Source organism: Brassica napus, chromosome C2, assembly GCF_020379485.1.
Source record: "Brassica napus cultivar Da-Ae chromosome C2, Da-Ae, whole genome shotgun sequence".
NCBI classification, from domain to species: Eukaryota; Viridiplantae; Streptophyta; class Magnoliopsida; order Brassicales; family Brassicaceae; genus Brassica; species Brassica napus.
In genome coordinates this window covers 1,224,395-1,239,790 of record NC_063445.1, presented here as the reverse complement: position 1 = coordinate 1,239,790, position 15,396 = coordinate 1,224,395, and the positions used below count along the sequence as shown (strand labels likewise).

At 39.2% G+C, this 15,396-nt stretch overlaps 2 protein-coding genes across 2 annotated transcripts; both read left to right on the top strand.

Moving 5' to 3' along the window:
- The first annotated feature begins 3,200 nt into the window (after positions 1 to 3,200).
- On the top strand, positions 3,201 to 6,022 carry LOC125581379 (flavin-containing monooxygenase FMO GS-OX-like 9). The gene is made up of 7 exons (XM_048746721.1): positions 3,201 to 3,855; positions 3,968 to 4,038; positions 4,112 to 4,270; positions 4,370 to 4,452; positions 5,138 to 5,273; positions 5,370 to 5,543; positions 5,625 to 6,022. Exons 1-7 carry the CDS (start codon positions 3,282 to 3,284, stop codon positions 5,805 to 5,807), a joined length of 1,380 nt encoding a protein of 459 aa, XP_048602678.1. The 5' UTR covers positions 3,201 to 3,281; the 3' UTR covers positions 5,808 to 6,022.
- Positions 6,023 to 6,951: 929 nt separating this feature from the next.
- Positions 6,952 to 15,162, top strand: LOC106422654 (formin-like protein 20). Its single transcript, XM_048746719.1, has 17 exons — positions 6,952 to 7,536; positions 8,091 to 8,794; positions 9,195 to 9,416; positions 9,497 to 12,306; positions 12,395 to 12,515; positions 12,672 to 12,743; positions 12,839 to 12,937; positions 13,033 to 13,074; positions 13,161 to 13,241; positions 13,326 to 13,376; positions 13,471 to 13,552; positions 13,663 to 13,757; positions 13,846 to 13,917; positions 14,004 to 14,120; positions 14,219 to 14,287; positions 14,380 to 14,446; positions 14,547 to 15,162. Exons 1-17 carry the CDS (start codon positions 7,464 to 7,466, stop codon positions 14,702 to 14,704), a joined length of 4,935 nt encoding a protein of 1,644 aa, XP_048602676.1. The 5' UTR covers positions 6,952 to 7,463; the 3' UTR covers positions 14,705 to 15,162.
- The last annotated feature ends 234 nt before the right edge of the window (positions 15,163 to 15,396 follow it).

The window sequence follows — 15,396 nt, the reverse complement described above, 5'->3', positions numbered from 1 at the left end:
AAAAAACAAGCAACAAGGCAAATAAGTTGTTAGAACTTAATGTTGATTTACCTAGTTAAAAATCTCTGTGTTTGTTTTTGTTGTATTAGGCTAAGTCTAGAGTTAATATTGTCAACTATGTGTTACTTATTTTGTGGGTCAGAAAGTAGGGGTGTGGTATATAAAACAGAGATACTGCTTCAAGTCATGAGGTTTGTCAAATCTTGCGATGGTTTACGTGCTAATAGAAGTGAAACCATGAGTACTACTACTACTCCGAGTGACTTAAATTGAGATCGATGAACCCTTCAGATGTAAGAATGTGCTGGAGAAGAAGCAGCTGCTCCAAGGAACAGCGAGAGCAAGAGTTCAAAAAAAAAAAGGATCTTCTCAAGTAAATTTCCATATTTTAACATCTAATGACAAAGGCTCGAGGCCCTGGTTAATGATCCAACCAAGTTGTCAGTTAATTGGCCTTTCAGTGACACAAAACAAACTTTGCCGAGAAGAAACTGTAATGACTTTTTGAAGAGTTTGATATGACGAAGTGTATGTATCTCTGTATGGCCAAACTTCTCAGGCTTGCTTGGATTAGAAGCTTCTGCTCTCGTCAGTTTCTTGTCGAAGAAGCAAAGTGGTCCCATGTTTTCAAAATTTCACAAGAGAATCATCATTTCACTACATTAGTTTAAGAGCCCAATGAAATTATTGTAGATGTTATCTTGCCTTTAAGGATTCCTCTTACATGTGGGGGCCCATATCAGCCTTTAAGATATTCACATATGTAATTATATACATTAACATACCAACAATAAACGGTAAGAGCATCTCCAATGTGAAACTCTATTTTTTCCTCTAAAATGGAGTAAAATTATTCCAACCCTACTCCATTTCTCACTCCATAATGGAGTGATGAACAAAAAAAAATAAATTACTCCATTTATGGAGTAAATTTCATTATGGAGTGAGATATGAAGTTGGGTTGGAGCATTTTTTACTCCATATTCACTTTTACTTCATTTTAGAGAAAAAAATAGAGTGGAGATGGAGATGCCCTAACCAAGAAAAATAAAATACCAATCAATAATATTCATCCATTATCTTCGTTATCAGAACTACATGTGCAACCAGTTGATTTTAGTAGTGTATATTACAGTCCATGAGCCTTTAAGATACTTTAAATAATGAATCAGCAGTATTCATGCATATCTTCGCTATCAGAACCACATGTGCAACCAATATATAGATCTTAGTAGTATATATATATTACAGCCCATGAGCTTTAAAAATACTTAAATCAAGATCTCGGATTTTGAATTATAGAAGGCAGACAAGATCTGAATACTACCAATAAAGGTGCAGAATCGTTAGCTATCTTAATAGTCTTTTTTTTTTTTGTAACACACATCTTAATAGTCTTTTATAAGATAATCCTTGTGATAATAACGAGGACAAACGCATTATTGAAACAAGTTAATGAGTTATATAAACAAAAGGCCGAAGAAAAAAACGAATTTATGAAATTAAACACGAGAAGTTGAATGTGAAATTCATTAGAAATTACACCAAATCCACACAAGTAAAATGGTTCTAAGAACACGCTCAAAACTCAGAACACAAGTGTTTTTGTAAATTAAAAAGTATATATTTACGTAGTAAATTTAAGGTTAATAGTTATTTAATACAAATACTCGTATTTATGTAAGAGTAAAAGAATTAAATGATCATATCTTAATATACTGGAGTATATTTTTGTCAAGATAGGTTGGTAATGTTTCCAACAAACCCTAAGTACAACTTTTAACAGCAAGGATTACTTTGATTAAGAGGGACACAATAGCCATTGTTGTGCGTCTCAAGACTATTTTCACCTCTCTTCTTTTAACTTCGGGGGAAAGGGTTTACTTACCTTTTGTTTCACTTTTTCTTATTTTAATAAATTTTTAAATTGATATCAGTCGCTGACTCATACTAATTTTGTTGGATGAGAGGTGAAAACACTAAAAACTTTATGTATCAAGTATGGAACAAAAATAAATTATGCATATTTTTTCTAGTAAGGAATTTGTATTAAAATTCGCCTACATAATAAAATTATATATATATATATATATATGTATATTATTTTAAAATTCATTCGAAAAAATGTTACATCTTGTGAGGGTTTAACACATGCAACTTCCTATGATAGCTAGTTTAGTTATAGTTACTGTTTTTACAACAAATAGAAATCAAATGCCGAAGCAATGATATAGAATACTAAAATTGTTTCCAAAGGGAAATGATGATTTTTAATTGTCTTTAAATTTACTTTTAAAAGGAAAAAAAATCGAAACTATTTGATTTAGAGCCCACATGCGACGTAAATAAATAGTCATATCGATCGGTGGATCGGTGGATCGGTCAGAGTTTATGATTGAAAATCAGTTTGGGAATTGGGACCCATATACTAACTTTGTTTTTGGAGTTGTTTTTGAAGATTGAGTTAGTTTTTTTTTGACTAAAGATTGAGTCAATTTCTGTATTAAGAGAAAACACTGGAGATAGTTTCATGCACAAATTAGAGAAAGAGTCGAAAACTGATAACATCTAGAATTAAGATTTTATCAGTATTATTATATAATATATATGATAAGACGAAGAGAGGTTATAATGAATTGTTCCTATTACATTATTATCATGCCACTCGAATTTAAGAGATTCGTATTGTGTGTGCATTCTTGAAAAGAAGTTACAAATAGTCTGCCACCTCTGATTTTGTCATGTACGTCTTCTCTCTTAAATAGAGCTGGCTTTGGAAGAAAGCCGTGCGACGTTCAAAAAAATGAAGAAAACCGTGCTTCCGGCCACCAAATATTATGATCTTAAACGGTCACATATGGACAGAAAGTTCTCAGTACCAATGGTTGGCTTGATCTTATATGTGTTACAGGTTGTGGATCGAGAGATTCTGACCATAATTTTTTATATTGCTTTCTAGCACTTAATTACTAGGACCGGCTCTGCTCTTAAATTATTACTTTTCCAACAAATAAACAGAGTAGTTTTATTTAAGAGATCTGCAACCATGTAATTAAAGTATATGAATATTTATGTGAAATAATTATATAACCAAGAAAAAAGTAGAGAAAACAGAAAAAGACGTATCGAGTAGTAGTAGTGAGGAAGTCTTAATTAATTTACCTCACAAAAAGAAGAGTCCCAATTTCAACTATAAATACAACATCCCACGCGAGACTACACAACAACACCAAATAAAAAAAGGCATACTACTAAATCCATCTTTTCTTAAATTAACAAGAATGGTTTCGGTCACATTATCAGAAGCATCAAGAAGCCGATCAAAGAAGGTGTGTGTGATTGGAGCTGGACCGTCTGGGCTAGTCTCGGCAAGGGAGCTAAGAAAAGAAGGACACAAAGTGGTGGTGATGGAGCAAAACAACGACGTAGGAGGTCAATGGTTGTATCAACCAAACGTGAAAGAAGAAGATCCTTTAGGAAGTGTTCCTACTAATGGTGCACTTAAGGTCCATAGCAGCATTTACTCTTCCTTGAGGCTAACCTCACCGAGAGAGATAATGGGTTATTCGGATTTTCCATTTCTAGCGAAGAAAGGGAGAGATATGAGGAGGTTTCCAGGGCATAAGGAGCTTTGGTTGTATCTTAAGGACTTTAGTGAAGCTTTTGGGGTAAGAGAGATGATTAGGTTTAATGTCAGGGTTGAGTTTGTAGGGGAAGAAGATAAAAATGAAGATGTGAAGAGATGGATTGTGAGAAGTAAAGAGAAACTAAGTGGTAAGGTCACTGAAGAGATCTTTGATGCTGTTGTTGTTGCTACTGGTCACTACTCTCACCCTAGATTGCCCTCTATAAAAGGTATATATCTATCGTTGGTTTCAAACGTTATGTAGTGGTTCACATCATGTTAATTATTTGACTATAGTATAGGTCCGTTTATTGATTTTGGTTCTTTGATGATTGATTATAGGAATGGATTCTTGGAAAAGAAAGCAAGTTCATAGCCATGTTTACCGGGTGCCTGATCCATTTCGTAATGAGGTGATTAAATCTCTCCCTCTTTATATATAGATCTTAGTTTAAATTTGGTGATGTATGATGATGGTGGTGATAGGTAGTGGTGGTGGTTGGGAACTCAATGAGTGGACAAGACATATCAATAGAGCTTGTGGAAGAGGCAAAGGAAGTTCATTTAAGTTCCAAGTCACTTGACATAACTTCTGGACTTTCCAAAGTCATTTCCAAATACCCAAACCTTCATCTTCAACCACAGGTTCTGATTACTTAATATACCATGCTATGCTAAATTAAATTAGTATGTGTAAATTTAGATTAAAAATATTTTTTTTCTTTGATTTTTTTGTCTCGGTAGATTGAATGTTTAAAAGATGATGGGAGAGTCATCTTTGTGGATGGATCTTGGGTCGTCGCTGATACAATTTTATACTGCACCGGGTAAGACTCATCTTTATATATTGTTTAATATGATTACAAAACCAAAATTCACGCATATATAACAAATTAAGCGTAAAAAAGCACCATGTGTTTCTTTCATGCAAGATGACGAATAGTCTAAATTACTACTTTTTGTTTCTGTTACGTAAGACAAACATGTGATGATGGCTCCTTCGGTAGTGATTTAGTCGTAATTAATTAAGCGTTAAGTTCAGTTTAATTGACCATGACTTTTTGGGAGTAACGAGGTCTTCATCGACATCATAAGTAGTTGTAATACTATAATCAATAAACAAAAATGAGAAAAACGTCCAAACACGTTAAAGTATGGTTGATCATTTGAATCTGCATGATAATGCGTAACTTATATCTTAGTTCTTCTACTAGAAAATCAAATTGATTAAAATAATGTCGATATATATATAAATTACTGAACCTATAGCTATGTTGTCGATAACTACTAAACTAAACTATTAGCTAGTTTACTTTTAATCATGATGTGGGACTTTATAATGTCGTATTGAGTGGGCTACAAATCGATTTTTCACATTGTTCATCTCAATTAATTTCAGTTCCCTAGTTCTTGGGTACATGATGTTGTTATACTCTACAGTAGTAATAGATTTTTGTCATTTTAAAAACATTTTATCGTATTTATTTAATTATATTTTGAATAAAAAAACAGGTACTCGTACAAGTTTCCATTTCTTGAGAGTAAAGGAAGAGTAGAAGTGGATGATGATAGAGTCGGTCCACTCTTCGAACATACTTTCCCTCCGCCTCTCTCCCCTTCTCTCTCCTTTGTCGGTATCCCTAGAAAGGTCTCTCTCTCTACACTTTTAATTATTTTATTTTGTTTCAACAGATTAATCTTGATTTATAATTTCTCAAAATATTCTTTTTTTGGTGCTTTGCAGTTAATAGGGTTCCCATTCTTTGAAGCACAAGCAAAATGGATAGCACAAGTATTGTCTGGAAAGTTATCTCTTCCTTCTTCCGACCAAATGTTGCAATCTGTCGCTGACTTTTACCGGTCAAGAGATCTCGCTGGTGTCCCTAAACACAACACTCACGACATTGCTGATTTCACAGTAATAAAACCCTCTAAACACGTTTTTAATTTTTTATTTATGACCTAATGATAAAATTTTAAACTTTTTTTTGCTATATAGTATTGCGACAAGTATGCAGATTATGTTGGCTTTCCGCATTTGGAAGAATGGAGAAAACTACTTTGTTTGTCTGCTCTCGACAATTCACAAGAAAATCTTGAGACGTATCGTGATTGTTGGGATGATCATGAACTCCTTCAAGAAGCTATGCAAAGCTCTCACTTTACAAATTTCAATTCTTGAAACTCTTCTCTTGTTATGTATTCTTTGTTTTGTTAAATTATTTTGTTACGTTAGTACGTTACAAAGAAAGACCTCTCTTTCTTCCTTTTTATCTAGTTTGGTTCGTTATGGTTTGTTTGATATTTTTGTATTTAATTATTTATACATTTGTTTCCTTCGATACAGTGATAGTAACATACCAAAAATCAATGGAGATCCTTGTTAAGAAAGATGTAGCAACTTGGTTTGTAACCTTTCCGTTGAAAAAACAGAAACACAATAGTCATGGTCATGGCAATGCGTGATGGTCCATGAGAAAAACTGAGAAGGCTCTGTGTTTGGAGTAGCCGAGAGACAATTTAGCCGTTGACTATATTAAGCCCAAACATTTCACATAGTCCTTATTGCAACAAACACCATGAAAGAGGCCGTTGATCTCGTACTTGGGCTATGACGCCACTCACGTACACACTTCTCAGTTAGTCACGAAGTGAGAGAAAGACAGTTGGGCCGTTGACGAACAAGCCCAAATCTTATATATGGGCCTTTGGATAACAAATATGCAACTTGAGGCCTCTTTATGCGAAAAGCACAAGGTTAGGTATGGTATGTAGACATATTATTGTCCCTTTTCTGATCTTTGATAAAATTAAATAAGAGATACCTTATCTTCAAAGGATAAGAAAATACAAAATCCCCTTTAATTCAAATTATTTTTTTTCCGACCAGTCCCTTTATTCAAATTACTTCACAAACGAAAAATGGAAACCTTTACATACTATCACCGATTAAATATTGTTGTAATTTTAAATGTTTATATTCTGAAATGTTTCTAAATATATATTTTGTTGACTAGTTTTTAAGTCAATAGCGTGTTTCGACAGATGGAAAATCACAAATTGAACTTCTTTTTATATTTTGTATTTTTGTTGTTTGTCAGAGAAAACGTGGCTGTAATTTTTATGAACACTGTTTACATTCCCACGTAGGACGACGAGACAAACAGCTGGTGGAGAATGGTCGTGTCGTGTGTCGGAACTCCGAACCGGGTCTCCCCTCTTTCCACCCGGACTACGTTGTCATTCGGTTTGGTTAAAGAGTAAAAATCAAATAAAGCCTTTTTCTTCTGGCTATAATTAATTAACAGCTCTCTCTAATTATGAATAAAAAAAAAAAAAAATATTTTGATTGGAAGATTTCTCGAAATCTCGATTCAATTCATTTCATTCTTCCTTATTTCTGCTCCATCTCCTCACCTGAAATTCTCCTCCATCTCACTGTCACTTCCATCTATTGTTTATTTTTGTAAACTATCTGATTAGCTTTGAAGATTCATTTGTTTCCATTTTTGTCCAAGAAGAGTTTCCCCATTTGTACATAGATCGATATTAGTAGTAATCTGGAATTGCATCGTTGGCCTTGCTATTACGAGCTGCCTCGTTTCATAATTGGAAGAGAGAGAGAGAGAGAGAGACAGAGAGAGAGAGAGGTTTCTGCGATTTGTTGTCTCTTTCTATCTGGCTATTGTAAATTTGTTTTAGCTGGGGGGTGAAAATTAGGGTTTGCGCATCTGAATTAGGGTGGATCTGAGGTTTAGGTAAAGGGGAATAGAGAATTGGAGAATGATCTGCTTGTTGGTTTGGATCTGATCCGAGGAGAGACAGCGCCGCCCTTCCCATGGCGCTGTTCCGTCGCTTCTTCTACAAAAAGCCTCCCGATCACCTTCTCGAGATCTCCGAGCGTCTCTATGGTAAAAAAGCTTCCAACTTTAGAGGATGAGATCAATTCATCTTAACAAAGATATGAGCTTTTTTTTTTTTTGGCAATTTGATTGAGTATAGCTTTGCAAATGGATTATGTCATTAGCTTAGCTTCTAGTATTTGTTAGGCTTTGTGTTTTAGAGGTTTTAGGAATCAGAATCGACTTTAATAAGCTTTGTCGGAATATTCCTTTCCGACAGGAACCAAAAGCCTTGGTTTCTTTTAATGTTCGGCTGATGATGTTTCTTTCATTTGAGCTGCTGCCTCATTGCACTTCATTATAGTTACGAATAGCTGATATGTGTTGGAGATTGGGAGTATAGCTTTGCAATGGAGCTTGTAGTATCTGTTAGTCTTTGTGTTTTAGGAATCAGAATCTCTTTCAACAACACTTTAATAAGCTTTGTCGGAATATTCCTTTCTCACAGGAACCAAAGCCTTTGTTTCTTTTAATGTCCTGCTGATGATGTTTCATTCATTTGAAGCTGCTGCCACATTGCAGTTCTCATCTTCTTCTCTTGTTTTCTTTTATTTTAATTGCAGTTTTCGACTGCTGTTTCTCGAGCGATGTTATGGGAGAGGACGAGTACAAACTCTACCTGGGCGGCATCGTCGCTCAGCTACAAGACCACTTCCCTGATGCATCCTTCATGGTCTTCAACTTCAGAGAAGGAGAGCAGCGGAGTCAAATCTCAGACGTCTTATCCCAATACGACATGACGGTCATGGACTACCCTCGGCAATACGAAACCTGTCCGCTCTTACCTCTCGAGATGATCCATCACTTCTTAAAATCGAGCGAAAGCTGGCTATCACTAGAAGGCCAGCAAAACGTTCTCCTGATGCACTGCGAGAAAGGCGGCTGGCCTGTTCTCGCATTCATGTTATCAGGGCTGTTATTGTATAGAAAGCAGTATCAGGGCGAGCAGAAGACGTTAGAGATGGTGCACAAGCAAGCTCCCAAGGAGCTTCTTCATATACTCTCTCCTCTTAACCCTCAGCCTTCTCAGCTCAGATACCTTCAGTACATTTCTAGAAGAAACTTGACCTCTGATTGGCCTCCGTCGGATACTCCTCTTCTTTTGGATTGTTTGATTCTCAGAGATCTTCCGCATTTTGAGGGTTTGAAGGGGTGCAGACCGATAATCCGGGTTTACGGTCAGGATCCTAAGTCCAAAGCCAACAGGAGCTCTGTGGTTCTGTTCTCCACACCAAAGACAAATAAACACACTCGTCTCTACCAACAGGTACTTTGTCAAACCATTGTATCTGTCACATCCGCTTGTTTCATTTTACTAGGTGTTTAAGGTTAATGCACAAAGAATAAAGAAATGATAAATTTTATCTTGGATACATAAAAAATCACTAAATAAAATTAATTCAACCAATAAGATAAAATGCAGTATTATATGTAATTGGTCGCAAATGTCAAACAATATTTTTTTTTAATCTAGAACAGTGAGAACATACTTAATTTGCTACAAAAGATAATATAATAGATTGAAATAGAGGAAGTATATAAATATGATCATCACATTTATTTATGTACAAGACATTGTTTAGTATAGGAGTTCTTTTGGTGGTTTTATTATAGCAGCAACACGCTTCTCTCTAGGCAATGTTCATTATCTTGATCTTATCATGCAGGAAGAGTGTATCCTGGTGAAACTAGACATCCAGTGCCGAGTTCAAGGGGACGTTGTTCTGGAATGTATACACTTGCACGACGATTTGGTGCGTGAGGAGATGGTCTTTAGAATCATGTTCCACACAGCGTTTGTACGTGGTAACATTTTAATTGTGGAACGGGAGGAGATGGATATACTTTGGGATGCCAAGGACCAGTTCCCAAAGGAGTTCAAGGCAGAGGTAAGCGCCTGCCGCCATTGTGTGAAATTTTGATCTGATTATTTGTTTAAATGAGGCTGTTAAAGTGTGAAATGCATCAGGTGCTTTTCTCTGGTGCTGATACCGTGGTGCCTGCTATTGCAACAGCCCCAGTATCAGATGATGATGAGAACGACTTTGATATGGCTTCACCTGAGGAGTTTTACGAGGTGGAGGAGATTTTTAGCGATGCGATTGAGGGGCATGACTTGAAGAGAGAGGACTCAGATAGTTTTGTGGTTGTTGATAGTGCTTCAGATGATTCTGAGGGTAAAGAGGTGTGGAAGGGGGACGTGGAGCCCAATGCGTTTCTAGATTGTGCGTCTGATGATTCGAATCATAAACATGAGGCTAGCGCAGATCCGGTTAAGGATATAACTGTCGATGATGTACAGTATAGGTCAGATGGGAAGGCAGATACAAATGACTCAGTGAAGGATATAGGGATAGATGATAGTGATGAGCAGCGGAAGAGGACAGTGGAAGCAAAGGAGAGTGATTCTAGAACGGAAGAGAGTCAACAGAATGGTGATGGAGAAGGCAATGATTTGGAGTCTACAACTCAGAAAGCAGATGCTAATCTCAGCATCCCTGTATCTGACAAAGCAAAAGCTGCGCCAAGGAAAGTGGTCGGAGCAAATGCAAAACCGGCTGGAGATTCAGTGAAGCCAAAGTCTAAGCAGCAAGAAACTCAGGGTGGTGGTAATGTTAGAATGGCTAAGCCTAATGCAGTTTCTCGGTGGATTCCTTCAAACAAGGGCTCGTATAAAGACTCTATGCATGTGGCGTACCCTCCAACGAGGACAAACAGTGCTCCTGCTTCGATCACCACTTCTCTCAAGGATGGTAAAAGAGCTACATCGCCTGATGGCGTGGTGACAAAAGATGCTAAGACTAAGTATCTGAGAGCGACTGTTTCTTCGTCGGATATTATGAGGAGTCGGACTCCGATTTGGTTGTCGCCAGATTCTAGCCCAAAGGATAAGCCGCCTTCTCTACCTGTGTCTCCACATCATGCGCCTCCAACACCTCAGCATCCACCTGCAACTCCCTCCCTGCCTTCTCTAACCAGTGAGGCTACGTCAGTTTCACAAGCGGCTGCATCACCTCCACCGCCACCTCCACCACCACCATTGCCTAGTTATTCTTCACATAGACAAAATGAGAGCTGCTCTCAAACATCTCATATACCGGAACCACCTCCATTTCCATCTGAGAGACTAAACAGTGGAACCACGTTGCCACCACCACCACCTCCTCCTTCTGCACCACCACCTCCTCCTCCTTTTGCATCTGAGAAACCAAACAATCGAACCGTGTTGCAACCGTCTCTTCCATGGAAGTCTGTGTATACTTCGACTTTGGCAACTTCTACGGCATGTTCTACTTCTCAACCTCCTCCACCACCACCTCCACCACCGTGGAAGCCTGGGTATGCTTCGATTATTGAAACTCATGAGGAAGGCTCTACATCTTACAATTCTCCACCACCTCCACCGCCACCACCACCACCTCCTCCTTTTAGTTCATCAAATACAACAAAATCCAGTGGAGGTCACATTCCTCCTCCTCCCCTGTTGCCTTATATGAGTATTGCACCTTCGCCATCACCCAAGACGTCTCTTATTAACGGTTTTTCTGCTGCTCCTCCACCTCCACCACCACCACCTCCTCCTCCTCCTTTTAGTAAAGCGCAGTCAGTCCCTATCCCTCCACCTCCGCCACCAAGTTATGGATCTCCAACTGCTCCTCCTTTTGGTCACGTAAGTTCAGTTCCTCCTCCTCCACAGCCACCGAGTCATGGAGCTCCTCCACCACCTCCGTTTGGTCACGTAGGTTCAATTCATCCACCACCGAGTCATGGAGCCCCTCCACCACCTCCACCTCCACCACCGCCTCCTTTTGGTCACGTAGGTTCAATTCCTCAACCACCGAGTCATGGAGCCCCTCCTCCACCACCTCCGCCACCACCACCACCTCCATTTGGATCTGCTGGACCTCCGCCACCACCACCACCTCCATTTGGTAAAACTTCACCTCCTCCACCTCCATTTGGATCTACTAGACCTCCACCACCACCACCACCACCTCCATTTGGATCTAGTGGACCTCCGCCACCACCACCACCTCCATTTGGTAAAACTTCACCTCCTCCACCACCACCACCTCCATTTGGATCCAGTAGACCTCCACCACCACCGCCACCTCCATTTGGATCTAATGGTCCTCCGCCACCACCACCACCTCCCTTTAGATCTGGAGGACCTCCGCCACCACCACCGCCTCCATTTGGATCTACTGGACCTCCACCACCACCACCGCCTCCATTTAGATCTGGTGGACCTCCGCCGCCACCACCACCTCCATTTGGAACTAGTGGACCTCCGCCACCACCACCACCTCCATTTAGATCTGGTGGACCTCCGCCTCCACCACCTCCTCCTGGAGGAGCCCCACCACCACCACCACCTTCAATGCGTGGAGGAGCCCCACCGCCACCACCTCCCCCAATGCGTGGAGGAGCCCCACCGCCACCACCTCCTCCGATGCGTGGAGGAGCCCCTCCTCCTCCTCCGCCTCCTGGTGGTAGAGCTCCTGGACCTCCCCCTCCACCGCCTCCTGGTGGTCGTGCTCCTGGTCCACCTCCACCTCCTGGACCAAGACCTCCTGGTGGACCTCCTCCACCTCCTGGACCTAGACCTCCTGGTGCACCTCCAGATCTTAAGGGTGCAGGAAGAGGGCGTGGTCTTGCACGTCCAGGTTTGGGGTCTTCAGCTCCAAAAAAGTCTTCTCTGAAGCCTTTACACTGGGTTAAAGTAACAAGGGCCTTGCAGGGAAGCTTATGGGATGAGTTACAGAGACAAGGACAGACGTATTGCACTAACTTTCACATTCCTTATTTAATATATATATACCCCTCTTGTGTTATTGATCATCATTTTTTTCTTTGTTTCTGCTAGTGCACCTGAGTTTGATGTATCAGAAATAGAGACCCTTTTCTCTGCTATAGTGCCAAAGCCGGTTGATAAAGCTGGAGGTCGAAGAAAATCGGTTGGGGCAAAACCTGAAAAAATTCAACTGGTAATGTTAAATATGCTAAAGTCTTTGTTATGACCAGATAACTTGCTCTTTTTCTTAGTGGAGACTTTGGTCATATGCCTGGAATCTGAGTACCACCTGCTGTAAAAGATATTAATATCTCACTGTTTGATTTATGTGTTTTCTTATGATTTTCAGATTGATCTTAGGAGAGCCAATAACACGGAAATTATGCTTACGAAAGTGAAGATGCCGCTGCCTGATATGATGGTAAACTCCAAACCTACTTTAGCTGAGTACAAGTCATCACTGGTTTATCTATTATAGTATTGATCATTGTTCTCAATTTTCTTTGCATCAACCAGGCTGCAGTTCTGGCAATGGATGATACTGTACTAGATATTGATCAAATAGAGAATCTTATAAAGTTTTGTCCAACCAAGGAAGAGATGGAACTTCTTAAGGTATTGACTTGTCTCTTTATTTCAGATGTCTTGTGTGAAATATATCATTCTTCTTGGTTCCTCAATCTTGGTTGTAATTGACTGTTTTGCTGTAGAACTACACTGGTGACAAGGCGACCTTGGGAAAGTGTGAGCAGGTCTGTTTGAATCTTGAGATAGTTTTAAACTTTTAACGATCTCCTTAGCTAATACGTTTTGGTCTCTTATCGTTTTGTTACCGCAGTACTTCCTTGAGCTAATGAAGGTGCCACGAGTAGAATCGAAGATGAGAGTATTTTCCTTCAAGATTCAGTTCGGCACTCAGGTCCGGTGGCGTTACTGTTATTGAATTAGTGTCTATGTAGTTTTGAATTAGTGGTCTTATTATTAATGAATGGTTTTTGTGCAGATAAAAGAATTCAAAAAAAGTTTAAATGCGGTAAATTCTGCGTGTGATGAGGTCAGATGCTTGCAAGAACTTAACTCTAGTATTCTCTTTAGTCCATATATATATCTCTTGCTTAGCCTTCTTCTCCTCATTGCTTGCTCATCAGGTTCGTACTTCACAAAAGCTAAAAGAGATTATGAAAAAGATTCTTTATCTTGGGAACACATTGAACCAAGGAACTGCCAGGGGTAAGTATTAGTATATTATTATTTTACAAGAATGGTGCCTTTGTTACCTGTTTTGTTTGAACGCATATCCTTTGTGGTTAATAAAAACCATTGTTCTACTTTCTGTGCAGGCGCTGCAGTGGGATTCAAGTTGGACAGTTTATTAAAACTAAGCGATACACGTGCTGCTAACAGCAAGATGACTCTCATGCACTATCTTTGCAAGGTAAAGCACACAATCTCAAAAAGCAGCCTTTTAGGTTCTTCTGTTGAGGGTTGTTTTTAGAAAATGGTCTGAACATCTCTTTCTACAGGTCCTTGCTTCCAAGGGATCAGATCTACTGGACTTTCATAAGGATCTTGGAAGTCTTGAATCAGCTTCAAAGGTTTCCCTTTGTGGCTTTGTGCTTTATCCTTCCTCTATTCCTTGGTTTTAACTGGCTCAATCATTTGATTATCTTGTTGATTTTAGATACAATTGAAGTCGCTGGCGGAGGAAATGCAAGCTATTATCAAAGGGTTGGAGAAACTGAACCAGGAGCTCACTGCATCTGAAAGTGATGGTCCTGTTTCTGAAGTTTTCCGTAAAGTATGTTTGGTTTTTCTTCATATTTCATGATTTTCAGCTGTTTTTAAGACTTAACTACTTCCGGATGCTAAAATCTAGTCTTATGTTTTTGATAACAGACATTGAAGGACTTCATTTCCGTTGCTACGACTGAAGTGGCAACTGTATCGAGTCTTTACTCGGTCGTGGTAATTTTTCAACCTCTACTAGATCCCATGGTCTTACATGTGACAATACCTTTGATCCTGAAGTATCTTTATTTTGTCTTTTTAATGGACAGGGCAATAATGCTGATGCACTTGCGTACTATTTTGGAGAAGATCCCAAACGTTGTCCCTTTGAACAAGGTCAGGCGCTGAATATAAACTGCATTATTATTTGTGCAATACATTAGAAAGTCGTTCAATGTTGTTATATAGCTAACACCTGGGTGATGGATGGCTGCAGTTACTGCGACCCTCTTGAATTTTATAAGGTTGTTCAAGAAAGCACACGAAGAGAACATCAAGCAAGAGGAATTGGAGAAGAAGAAAGCCGCCAAAGAAGCAGAAATGGAGAAGGCAAAAGGAGTCAGTCTCACAAAGAAACCAGTTGATGATAGCTGACCCCAACAACAAAAAAACTTTTAAAATCTTATTTTTGCAAAAATCCGCCTTCAAGTGAAGCAAAGGTGGTGGGTTGTTGATGCCAGTGGAGGTGGTGCTGTTCAAGTAACCTTTCCGCCTGAGTGGCACAGGGCGGTTAAAACTGGCTCGGGTCCTGGGGCGGGCTATCGAGGGAACCATTCAAGGATGGATATAAGAAGGCAGGTCTTTACACCACACTCCCACGTTACATGACTGACTCCACATTGATTAAATTCTAACTTGTAAATTAGGATTCTTTCCTGCCAGGACTTTTGATAGGTTGAAGTGTTGTATAGGTTCCAGGTTAGAGAGATAGAGATGTAGAGCATTTTATCTTTTTGCTTAGTGTGTAACTTTGTATCGTACCACAATATCATCATTGTTCTTTCTAGGTAGTAGGATCCAGACGAATGAGAAAAAAAAACTAATTATCAGAATCTTTTCTCACAAGTACCCTAACAAACTACATGGTTTTGTTTGACTCGAGATGATTATCTGACCGTTTATGGCGGCTGTCTCCATGCTTACAGTTTTTAGATGTGTCATGTTTGAAACTCTATATGGAAGCAGATTGGGATCTTACGAAGACAGGCCCAAAACACCGATAAGGAATGGCCCATATCAATGACGAGAGATTTTTTTTTTTTGTCGTCTTACGAGAGTATTAATAA